General features: G+C 46.3%; 1 protein-coding gene across 1 annotated transcript in view; it reads left to right on the plus strand.

Moving 5' to 3' along the window:
- LOC120942974 (microfibril-associated glycoprotein 4-like) overlaps positions 1-9,191 on the plus strand; it is a 30,233-nt gene extending 21,042 nt beyond the window's left edge. Inside the window, exons 5-6 of the mRNA XM_040355984.1 lie at positions 1,457-1,651; positions 8,818-9,191. Coding sequence (XP_040211918.1) covers positions 1,457-1,651; positions 8,818-9,068 — 446 coding nt within the window. The 3' untranslated portion in view covers positions 9,069-9,191. The remainder of the gene's footprint in view (positions 1-1,456; positions 1,652-8,817) is intronic.
- Positions 9,192-12,515: the final 3,324 nt, after the last annotated feature.

A 12,515-nucleotide genomic window follows, 5' to 3' on the forward strand; every position in this document is an offset into this window, starting at 1 on the left:
AAAGGGGATGTACCTGTACATCCATGTGCCCAGCCGTGCCATTCTGCCAACGTAAATGGTCGTGTGGCGGTCCTTAAGTGGTTAAACAAATTTAACGAAATTAAATTATGTAAATAAATGTCTACATGTCTAATTGCATACCAACTTTGGTCCAGCAGGGCTACCATTGGAAGGGGGGGGGGGCAGCCTATACACATGTAGGGGACCCAGGTGTCCTGAGGGGCCCGGGCCCCAACCAACGAGTTGTTGCCGCTGTTTAGTAGCAAGTACAACTTGTGGGTACCAACGAAGTGTTAATTTACTCTATAGAGACACACAGGACTTTTTTTTCTAGTGGAATGTGCCGGAAATGGCGTTTTCTTTCTCTGATTGGATGAGGTGGAGAGGAGGGGCAGTCATAATCTCCACCTTGTCCAATCAAAGAACGCCTTGCATTAATTGAACAAAAATATATATAGCCAGATTCAGTAAGACCTGCCTAACGTTAGGCAGGCGTAGCGTATCTCATTTACGCTACGCCGTCATAAGTTAGAGAGGCAAGTGCTGTATTCACAAAGCACTTGCATCCTAAGTTACGGCGGCGTATCGTAAATGGGCCGGCGTAAGCGCGCCTAATTCAAATTGTGTTGAGGTGGGCGTGTTTTATGTAAATAAACCATGACCCCACGTAAATGACGCTTTGAAAGAACGGCGCATGCGCCGTCCGTGGACGTATCCCAGTGCGCATGCGTCGGATAGAATGCCTAAGATACGTCGAACACTGCCTACTACGTGAACGTAACTTACGCACAGCCGTATTCGCGTACGACTTACGCAAACCACGTAAAAAGATACGCTTGCTCCGACGTCCATACTTTGCATGGGCTGCGCCACCTAGAGACCAGCTTTATCTTTACGCCGGCGTATGTCTTACGTAAACGGCGTAACTAATTGCGACAGGCGTACGTACGTTCGTGAATCGGCGTATCTTGCTCATTTGCATATTCGACGCGGGAAAACAACGGAAGCGCCACCCAGTGTAAATATTGCACCCTAAGATACAACGGCGTAGGAGACTTACGCCGCTCGTATCTTAGCCTAATTTGATCTGGTTTCCAGAATACGCTTCAATTTACGACGGCGTAGATTCAGAGTTACGACGGCGTATCTACTGATACGCCGCCGTAACTCTCTCTGAATCTAGCTAAAAGTAATTCTATGAATGCCAAGAGAGCGCCCCCTGTGGCCGGTGTGCTGTGGAGCTGCACTATAGTAGTAAAGGCTTTACTCCAATCTGCAGAACCAAAGCCTTATTCAGAAAGTGATGCAAAATAGGTTCACCTTCAAAAAATCTTTACTTTATTGTTATCACAGCCAACATGTTTCAGGTTTTACTGTAATACCTCCCCTTCATCAGGGTTTTATATGTGAGGGTAAATTACTGGTGTAAATCAATAACAGCGGATTTGTGGCACAGGTCTGGAGAACATCTACCACCTCACCCTGCGGAGGTCCTACCGCCTGCGCATCGACATGGCAGATTTCGACAATGACGCCCGTTTTGTGATCTACAATAAATTCGCCCTCTCGCCGCTCGCCATCTCTGCTGAGGAAGACAACTACAAGCTGTACATTGACGGGTTCGAGGAAGGAGATCCGTCCAGACCGGCTGGTGAGGAACCAAAGCAGCATTATAGATGGATGGTTACTTCTGGAGTACAAGACGGAAGGAAGAGAAAGGGAGAGTAGAGGTGGATGGATGGATTGAAAGAAAAGATTGTGGATGGATGGATGTATTGAAAGAAAAGATTGTGGATGGATGTATTGAAAGAAAAGATTGTGGATGGATGGATGGATGGATTGAAAGAAAAGATTGTGGATGGATGGATGGATTGAAAGAAAAGATTGTGGATGGATGGATGGATTGAAAGAAAAGATTGTGGATGGATGGATGGATGTATTGAAAGAAAAGATTGTGGATGGATGGATTGAAAGAAAAGATTGTGGATGGATGGATGGATGGATTGAAAGAAAAGATTGTGGATGGATGGATGGATGGATTGAAAGAAAAGATTGTGGATGGATGGATGGATGGATTGAAAGAAAAGATTGTGGATGGATGGATGGATTGAAAGAAAAGATTGTGGATGGATGGATGGATGGATTGAAAGAAAAGATTGTGGATGGATGGATGGATGTATTGAAAGAAAAGATTGTGGATGGATGGATGGATGGATTGAAAGAAAAGATTGTGGATGGATGGATGGATGGATTGAAAGAAAAGATTGTGGATGGATGGATGTATTGAAAGAAAAGATTGTGGATGGATGGATGGATGGATTGAAAGAAAAGATTGTGGATGGATGGATGGATGGATTGAAAGAAAAGATTGTGGATGGATGGATGGATGGATTGAAAGAAAAGATTGTGGATGGATGGATGGATGGATTGAAAGAAAAGATTGTGGATGGATGGATGGATGTATTGAAAGAAAAGATTGTGGATGGATGGATGGATGTATTGAAAGAAAAGATTGTGGATGGATGGATGGATGTATTGAAAGAAAAGATTGTGGATGGATGGATGGATGGATTGAAAGAAAAGATTGTGGATGGATGGATGTATTGAAAGAAAAGATTGTGGATGGATGGATGTATTGAAAGAAAAGATTGTGGATGGATGGATGTATTGAAAGAAAAGATTGTGGATGGATGGATGGATGTATTGAAAGAAAAGATTGTGGATGGATGGATGGATGTATTGAAAGAAAAGATTGTGGATGGATGGATGTATTGAAAGAAAAGATTGTGGATGGATGGATGTATTGAAAGAAAAGATTGTGGATGGATGGATGGATGTATTGAAAGAAAAGATTGTGGATGGATGGATGGATGTATTGAAAGAAAAGATTGTGGATGGATGTATTGAAAGAAAAGATTGTGGATGGATGGATGGATGGATGTATTGAAAGAAAAGATTGTGGATGGATGGATGGATTGAAAGAAAAGATTGTAGATGGATGGATGGAAAGATTAAGGGAGGGATGGAAAGAGGAAAAATGACAGATGGATAGAAGAAGATGGAGCTGAATGAAAAAATGGATGCAAAATTGACAATATGATGGATGGAAGGAATAAAGTGATGGAAAATGAACGAAAGGATGAATGGATCAATGGCATGGATGAACAGTAGGATTGATGGAAAGAAAATTGATGGATGGGTGAAAGGAAGAAAGGATGCATGGGCATCCGCTCCATAGGGCAAGGGGGGGGGCAATTGACCCCCCCTGGAAAATCGAGAAAGGTGTTGAAGAGTTTTGCGGCCATGGCTGTCTGAGCGGTCCCAGGTTGGATTTCACACAGGCAGAGTAAAGCTGCCTCCCCTCCAGTGTTTATGTGTACGCAGGGGGAGGGAACCTGCTGTGCCTGTGCTGCGCTGATGGCTGATCTGAGGTACTGAATGGGATGGGGGAGGGGGGTTTGTGCTGAATGGGGGGTCCATCTGTGGTGAAGGGGGGTATGTGCTGAAGGGGGGTCTGTGCGGAATGGGGGGGTCTGTGCTGAAGGGGGGTCCATCTGTGCTGAATGGAGGGGTCAGTGCGGAATGGGGGGGTCTGTGCTGAAGGGGGGTCCATCTGTGCTGAATGGAGGGGTCTGTGCTGAAGGGGGAGTCTGTGCTGAAGGTGGGGTCCATCTGTGCTGAAGGGGGTTCTGTACATTCTCTAGGCTAGTGGCGGTTTACCATCGTTTTAGCTGTGCTATTCGGCCGCTAGCGGGGCGCTTTTAACCCCTGCTAGCATTTGAAGAAAGGGTTAAATGTGACTGTGTATCGCCGCTGCCAAAGCGCCCCTCCCTGAAAAAACTTCAGCGGACGCCCATGGAAGGATGGATGGATGGATGGATGGAAAATAAATGGATGAATGGATAGATGGATGCCTGGATGACCAGAAGGATGGAAGGAAAGAATATATGGATGGAAAATTGATGAAAGGATAAATGGATGGATGGCATAGATGGACAGAAGAATAGATGGAAAGAAAATGGATGGAAGCATAGGCGTGTGCCCAGGGTGTGCCAGGTTTGCCCAGGCACACCCTAATCACTCCCTGCAGTGCAGATTCCCCCTGCTGCCCAGTGAACCCTCCCACAGCATGGCTGGCTTCCCTCCTCTTCCATTGGCTACTGCAGTGGGCACACATAGATGATATTTCAGAATGAGTGGGGGAAGGGGTAATGTCAATTACCGGCCCCTTCCCTTTCTGAATGAACACAGTGAGAGATCGGTACTGTGTTTTTGAGCTTTCAGGGTGGGGGTTGCCATCCGGGGCCCTGGGGACTTCTGGGCCCTTTAATAAAAAATATATATATATTTTTTTTATAAAAATAAAATGAAAAAGGGGGTTGTCAAACAAAAATATATATAAAAAAAATAATGAAAAAAAATGTATAAAAAAAAGGGGGGGTTGCCACCCAGGGCCCTGGGGACCTCCGGGCCCCTTTAACCACTTAAAGTGGAGGTTCACCCAAAAAATAAATTTTTAACATTAGATTGAGGCTCATTTTGTGAAGGGGAATCGGGTGTTTTTTTTTTTAAATGAATGCAGTACTTACCGTTTTAGAGATAGATCTTCTCCGCCGCTTCCGGGTATGGGCTGCGGTACTGGGCGTTCCTATTTGATTGACAGCCTTCCGACCGTCGCATACAGCGCGTCACGAGTTTCCGAAAGTAGCCGAACGTCGGTGCGCAGGCGCCGTATAGAGCCGCACCGACTTTCGGCAACTCGTGACGCGATGTATGCGACCGTCGGAAGACTGTCAATCAAATAGGAACGCCCAGTCCCGAAGACCATACCCGGAAGCGGCGGAGAAGATCGCTCTCTACAACGGTAAGTACTGCTCGGATTTAAAAAAAAACACCCGATTCTGCTTCCACAATTAGCCTCGAACTAATGTTAAAAATGTTAAACCCAGCCGCGATTGGTCCCCGGAGCTGAAGAACAGGGAGAGGTGAGTGTAAACACACCTTCCCTGTTCTTCTCTGTGGCAGTGTCAGTGATCGTCTGTTCCCTGATATAGGGAAAGACGATCAAGGACATCACACGTCCAGCCCCGCCCCCCTACAGTTAGAAACACATATGTTGTCACACTTAACCCCTTCCCGACCGCCGCATGTACATATACGTCGGCAGAATGGCACGTACAGGCACATTGGCGTACCTGTACGTCCCTGCCTAGACGTGGGTCGGGGGTCCGATCGGGACCCCCCCCCGCGACTTGCGGCGGTCGGGTTCCCTCGGGGAGCGATCCGGGACGACGGCGCGGCTATTTGTTTATAGCCGCTCCGTCGCGATCGCTCCACGGAGCTGAAGAACGGGGAGAGCAGTATGTAAACACGGCTTCCCCGTGCTTCACTGTGTCGGCGCTGCATCGATCGCGTCATCCCCTTTATAGGGAAGACACGATCAATGACGTCATTCCTACAGCCACACCCCCCTACTGTTGTAAACACACACACAGTGTACACCAAATCCTACAGCGCCACCTGTGGTTAACTCCCAAACTGCAACTGTCATTTTCACAATAAAGAATGCAATTTAAATGCATTTTTTGCTGTGAAAATGACAAAAATCCCAAAAATGTGTAAAAATTGTCCGAAGTGTCCGCCATAATGTCGCAGTCACGAAAAAAATCGCTGATCGCCGCCATTAGTAGTAAAAAAAAAAAGAAAATAATAAAAATGCAATAAAACTATCCCCTATTTTGTAAACGCTATAAATTTTGCGCAAACCAATCGATAAACGCTTATTGCGATTTTTTTTACCAAAAATAGGTACAAGAATACGTATCGGCCTAAACTGAGGAAAAATTTTTTTTTTATATATGTTTTTGGGGGATATTTATTATAGCAAAAAGTAAAAAATATTGTTTTTTTTTCAAAATTGTTGCTCTATTTTTGTTTATAGCGCAAAAAATAAAAAACCGCAGAGGTGATCAAATACCACCAAAAGAAAGCTCTACTTGTGGGGGAAAAAAGGACGCCAATTTTGTTTGGGAGCAACGTCGCACGACCGCGCAATTGTCAGTTAAAGCAATGCAGTGCCGAATCGCAAAAAGGGGCAAGGTCCTTTACCTGCATAATGGTCCGGGGCTTAAGTGGTTAATAAAAAAAAAAATATATATATATAATTTTTTTTTATAAAAATAAAATAAAAAAAGGGTGTTTCCAAAAAAATCTATAATAATTTTTTTTTATATAATGAAAAAAAAATATATATATATATATATATATATATATATATAAGGGGAGTGTTGCCACCCGGGGCCCTGGGGATCTCTGGGCCCTTTAATTACAAATAAAATAAAAAATAAATACCGTATTTATCGGGGTATTGCGCGCTCCGGCGTATAGCGCACACCCCTAACTTTGACCCTAAAATCCTGTAAAAGAACATTTTGTTACATTTTACTACTTACAGTTTTGGTGTGTTGCCCATCGTCCATCGGCGTCCTTGTCCGGTCCGGCATCCGTCTGCGGCCTCGGTGGTGTCCTCCCGGCTTCTCCCGCGCTGTCTTCATGTCAAATTCCCGCGCTCGGTTTGAAGCCTCCGCCGACGTATACCGAGCGCAGTACACTCGGGTATATTGGGCCAGGCTCGGCTTCTCACGCATAAACGTCACAGAGCGTGACTACGAGCGAAGCCGAGCCTGGCCGAATGTACCCGAGTGTACTGCGCTTGGTATATGTCGGCGCAGGCATTCAAACACGGCACGGGAAGGGGGTATCAGCGTATATCGCACACCCACGATTTTGCCCTGATTTTCAGGGCAAAAAAGTGTGCGATATACGCCGATAAATACGGTATATATATTTTAAATATAAAAAAAAAGGGGGTTGCAATCCGGGGCACTGGGGACCTCCAGGCCCCTTACAAAAAAAAGGTGGTTGCCATCTGGGCCCCTGGGGACCTCCGGGCCCCTTACAGGTGTACTGCCTGTACCCCCCTGATGGCGGCCCTGAGCTCAGGGCCCCAAACAATTACTTGGTCTGCCTGCCTTGTAGCGACGGGCCTTGGTGTAGGGTTGGCATACCTCCCAACTTTCTGAGATGGAAATGAGGGACACCTATTGGCAAAAGTATGCAGGCATAGGGCACACCCCTTGCCACGCCCCCTTAACCACATAAGCCCCGGACCAATATGCTGGCTAAAGACCCAAGGTGTTTTTACAGTTCGGGACTGCGTCGCTTTAACAGACAATTGCGCGGTCGTGCGACGTGGCTCCCAAACAAAATTGGCGTCCTTTTTTCCCCACAAATAGAGCTTTCTTTTGGTGGTATTTGATCACATCTGCGGTTATTAGTTTTTGCGCTATAAACAAAAATAGAGCGACAATTTTGAAAAAAATGCAATATTTTTTACTTTTTGCTATAATAAATATCCCCCAAAAACATATATAATTTTTTTTCCTCAGTTTAGGCCGATACGTATTCTTCTACCTATTTTTGGTAAAAAAAATCGCAATTATCGTTTATCGGTTGGTTTGCGCAAAATTTATAGCGTTTACAAAATAGGGGATAGTTTTATTGCATTTTTATTTTTTTTATTTTTTTTACTACTAATGGCGGCGATCAGCGATTTTTTTCGTGACTGCGACATTATGGCGGACACTTCGGACAATTTTGACACATTTTTGGGACCATTGTCATTTTCACAGCAAAAAATGCATTTAAATTGCATTGTTTATTGTGAAAATGACAGTTGCAGTTTGGGAGTTAAACACAGGGGGCGCTGTAGGAGTTAGGGTTCACTTTGTGAGTGTTTACAACTGTAGGGGGGTGTGGCTGTAGGTGTGACGTCATCGATCGTGTCTCCCCTATAAAGGGGATGACGCGATCGATACGCCGCCACAGTGAAGCACGGGGAAGCCGTGTTAACATACGGCTCTCCCTGTTCTTCAGCTCCGGGGACCGATCGCCGCACTCGAGCGGCGATCGGGTCCGCGGGACACGCGGGTCCGGTCCCGGAGCTTCGGACCAGGTCGCGGGAGCGCACCGCGGGAGCGCGCCCGCGACCCACGGCTGTGTACAAGTACAGGACGTATATATACGTGCTTGTGCCCAGCCGTGCCATTCTGCCGACGTATATGTGCAGGAGGCGGTCCGGAAGTGGTTAAAGGAGAATTCTACAAAAACATACGATTGGTTAAACCCACAAGTGCTTTTTTACCACTACTATTCCTTTATATTGGCTCTTGGAAAACACTTTTTGATGGATAAAAAATGCATTTTATATACAACTTTTTACATCAGACCAAAATTTAGGGACAAATTAGGAAAATGAGGGACAGAGGGACATTGCTCCAAATCAGGGACAGTCCCTCAAAATTAGGGGCAGTTGGGGGGTATGGGTTGGTATAGGTGCAGTCTAGGTTTGGAAGAAGTGCGGTATAGAGTGAGATATGGGTGTGATATGGATTGGGTACACTTGTTATCGTGCTCTCAGTGGCTCTGTCATTGCTAGCGGTATAAGCAATGGGCAAATAGCCCTCTCACTGTAGAACAGGGTTTCTCCCCAAAAGCCTCTGGTGATCAGCGGTGGGAAGCAGAGGGTGAGTGGAGTCTCCACTCTTCATTTTGGTGAGGTGCTGCAATGTGGGAGGTGCTGCACTGCCCCCGGTTATCCTCACTCCCAGTCTCAGGCTTGGATCTCCGTCGGTATGGCGAATATTCAGACAGAGGTGTTCTCTCTCTACTCTCCTCTTTACTCGTTGGTCATACATCTAAAAAGTACTTAGTCAACAGAAATCTCCAGTGAGCTAAATGTTATTTTCCTTTGAACAGGCAATTCTCTCTGGAACCAAAAAGACATGAATTTCTCCACCCACGACCGCGACAGGGATAGGCATACCGAAAACTGCGCCAGCATGTTCAAGGCGGGATCCTGGTACAACGCCTGCCACAGCACCAACCTGAACGGATTATACCTGGGAGGCCTGAATGAGCAATACGCCATTGGCATGACCTGGTCTTCATGGCGAGGGCAGAAATACTCCCTGAAGAGCACCCAGATGAAGATAGCCGCCAATGGGTGAACTGAAGATTGTTTGCCCCTTCATAGCACTGGAAGGGTTTCTGCTGAGAACTTTGCAATATAAATATTATTAGGCTTGTCTCAACTCAAAAAACTGTAATAAACTGTAGATGTCCAGTCCTTAGATGTGGTGGCTGCATCAGTTTTCTTCTATTGGATTTCTCCCCTTTATTTTAATTTGGTGATTGTCACGGTCTCTGCACCTCCTTGTGCCTTACACCCCAGAGAGCTGTCCCCTGCTGTGATATGTACTCTTTGCTGTGATCGTTTGGGGTGTGGTTGTATTCCATTGTTTCTGTCTGCCTTGGAAGAAATGGATGTTATGGGATTAGGGTGACCACATTTCCAAACTGCCGTTCAGGGACACCCCCTTTCTAAAAATCAGCTTGTGCTGTAACGAATCACAGCCCCCCCCAAAAAAAGGCCGCCGCATCACCACTTTACTCACTGACAGTACTTTTCCTGGCCAGCCGAGGCCTGTTTTACCTTGTTCCAACGCTGGCTCTACAGTGATTAGACAGAGGTGTGATTTATGATTTCTCCAATCACAAGCAGGGGGCGGGGCTTGTGCCTCTTCCTGACAAGGACAAGTACTGTCGGTGAGGTGGCGCCTTTTTTGTGGGGCATCAGGTCAGCTCTGAGGGGTGGCTGTGTCAGTTTTATTCTGGAACACTGTATTGTCCTGGTATGAAGGTGCCCGGGACAGACCTGCAAATGCGGGACTGTCCCGGGCAATCTGGGACACTTGGTCACCCTATGTAATGGGATGGATGTCCATGTGAAGGGAGGGGGACTCCTCCAGCAGCCCCCCCCCCCCTTGCTGATAAGACTGTTTACTGAAGTTTGAACACACCTGACCTGTGTGTCTATTGTCATTGGACAATTTAACCCAACCCTGAATCCATGGGTGGGGGGAAGTGTCTTGGAGTGGAATGTCTGTTGTAACATATGCTGGGATAGAGGCCGTTGTGTGGTTTGCCTTCCCGGCTCCTGCTTTCTACATTGCCAGTCTGTGCGGTCCTAGGCTATGGCCAGCGACTACAGACCAACCCCCCTTTGTCCATCTCCATTCGAGTGACCAAGTCTGCCAGTCCTGCAGCCTCCATCCTGTGAGTGGATTATCCCTGGCTGCTCCCCTACTGTATCAGTAGGGGAGCAGCATTGTCACACTAGGACAGGAAGTGTGTTAGGACTGTAGAATACCCCCCCCCCCCCCAATTCCTTATCTGCCTTTCATAGAAAGGGAGGTGTTCATTAGTCCAGGGAAAGCAGGGGAACACGTAACTAATAACAAGTCTCTGACCATCTCCTGTAGTCTGCAGTCTCTGACCATCTCCTGTAGTATGTCTGCAGGCTCTGACCATCTCCTGTAGTATGTCTGCAGTCTCTGACCATCTCCTGTACTATGTCTGCAGTCTCTGACCCTCTCCTGTAGTCTGCAGTCTCTGACCATCTCCTGTAGTCTGCAGTCTCTGACCATCTCCTGTAGTCTGCCGTCTCTGACCATCTCCTGTAGTCTGCCGTCTCTGACCATCTCCTGTAGTATGTCTGCAGTCTCTGACCATCTCCTGTACTATGTCTGCAGTCTCTGACCCTCTCCTGTAGTCTGCAGTCTCTGACCATCTCCTGTAGTCTGCAGTCTCTGACCATCTCCTGTAGTCTGCAGTCTCTAAGCACTTTCTCCATGTACTGAATATAATGTGTGACCTGTTGGAGAATTCAGGGGTCTGTTAGATTTTAAGTTTATTAATATTTTTATGTGATAAACGTTTCTGAATCATTGGTTAAACATGGTGGTTTTGAGGACAGACAAGGTCAGTTACAGGACACTACATCTATTCTTGAAGTCCTACGCCAAGACAGTGGGTGGAGATGTGTTACTTAAATATACACAAGTGGGTGTTACGTTTGTGACAGAAGCTTGCCACCTTCCTTGGAGCTATTCTAAATATGAATTATGCTTAGCTTGGCTTTTAAAACAGTATAAGAACACATGTAGTGTGCGTAGCTGGGTAGGGACCTCAGGGTCACCCGACCCGACGGGGAAGGGACCCTATCCAGCAGAGAGATGTACCATCTAATTCCTTCTTCTGAAGTATTATCCTGCCATGTGTTATCAGCTGCCAATATGTAAGCATTGACTGTTTGCTGTCCTGTCTTTGGAAGAATAAGGAAAATTATATAATTAAGGAAACCTGAGTCTGTATATTGGGAACGAAGAGAAGGAGACTTTTGACATATCGCTTGACACGTGTTAAAAATGTCCTCTTTCTACAGGGGTCACACTGGAGTTCCTCTGTATGAAGTAAGTTGACCACCACTGGTGTAGACTCCTCCTTAACCAAAATGTTCCCCACCTTCTCCTCTCTATAAATGGATCCCACCCACGCAGAACCACTGACATCGGGCTGACAGTCCATCCCAGAGACCCCGGTACCCCGGTCACTGGATTTATTAGTCCTTCTTTCCTAAAGACAATCATTGTGTTCATTGTACTTCTATCATTATCATCTCATAAAAGACACAGAGACACAACGAGGCGCACACACTTCATTGGAAAGTCGATCATTTATTATCCCGATCACTGAAATCTCACATTCCATTTATCAGCTCAACAATCATTTTCAATCTTTTTGAATCTGCAGCTTTCACTAAAATAATTCCTGGTGATCCTGCCATGAAGATCCTTTTTCAGGGACTTCCTGTTATATGGTGGCAGCACTGCCCCCTGTCTACCCATTCTTCACTGCTAGATTAGACCTCTAGCTCTCCAATCAGCAAAGCTCATTCTCTATAGAGCAGTGGTCATCAACCCGGTCCTCAGGGCCCATTAACAGGCCAGGTTTGCAAGATAACTGAAATACATCCCAGGTGATATCATTTGCTGCTCAGTGATTGTAATATTCTAGACTGCATCTCCCCAAGGCAGTGGTTCTCAATTCCAGTCCTCAGGCCCCCCCAACAGGTCAGGTTTTCAGGATTTCCCTCAGATGAAAAGGCTGTGGTGATTACTAAGGCAGTGAAACTGATCAAATCACCTGTGCAAAATAATGGAAATCCTGAAAACCTGACCTGTTGGGGGGGCCTGAGGACTGGAATTGAGAAACACTGCCCCAAGGTAATACATACAACCTGGCCTGTTAGTGGGCCCTGAGGACAGGGTTGATGACCACTGCCCTAGAGAACCCTAGCTGTGACTCAGAAAGGGGACCTCTGCAGAGAGACCGCTGCTTCCATAAAGAGAGCAAGGGTCCTTCTCTGTAGAAGACTGACAGCGGACAGGCTTTTCTACGGAGTCCGTGTCTGCTTTGTAAAAATAAATGTCTATAATGCCGCGTACACACGATCGAGTTTCTCAGTGGTGAAAACACCACCGAGAAACCCGACTGGAAAACCGAGGACCGGCTTGGTCCCTTTTCCCCGCATACACACGGATGTTTTTCCTGGC

The sequence above is a fragment of the Rana temporaria genome, chromosome 6, assembly GCF_905171775.1.
Source record: "Rana temporaria chromosome 6, aRanTem1.1, whole genome shotgun sequence".
Classification (NCBI taxonomy): Eukaryota; Metazoa; Chordata; class Amphibia; order Anura; family Ranidae; genus Rana; species Rana temporaria.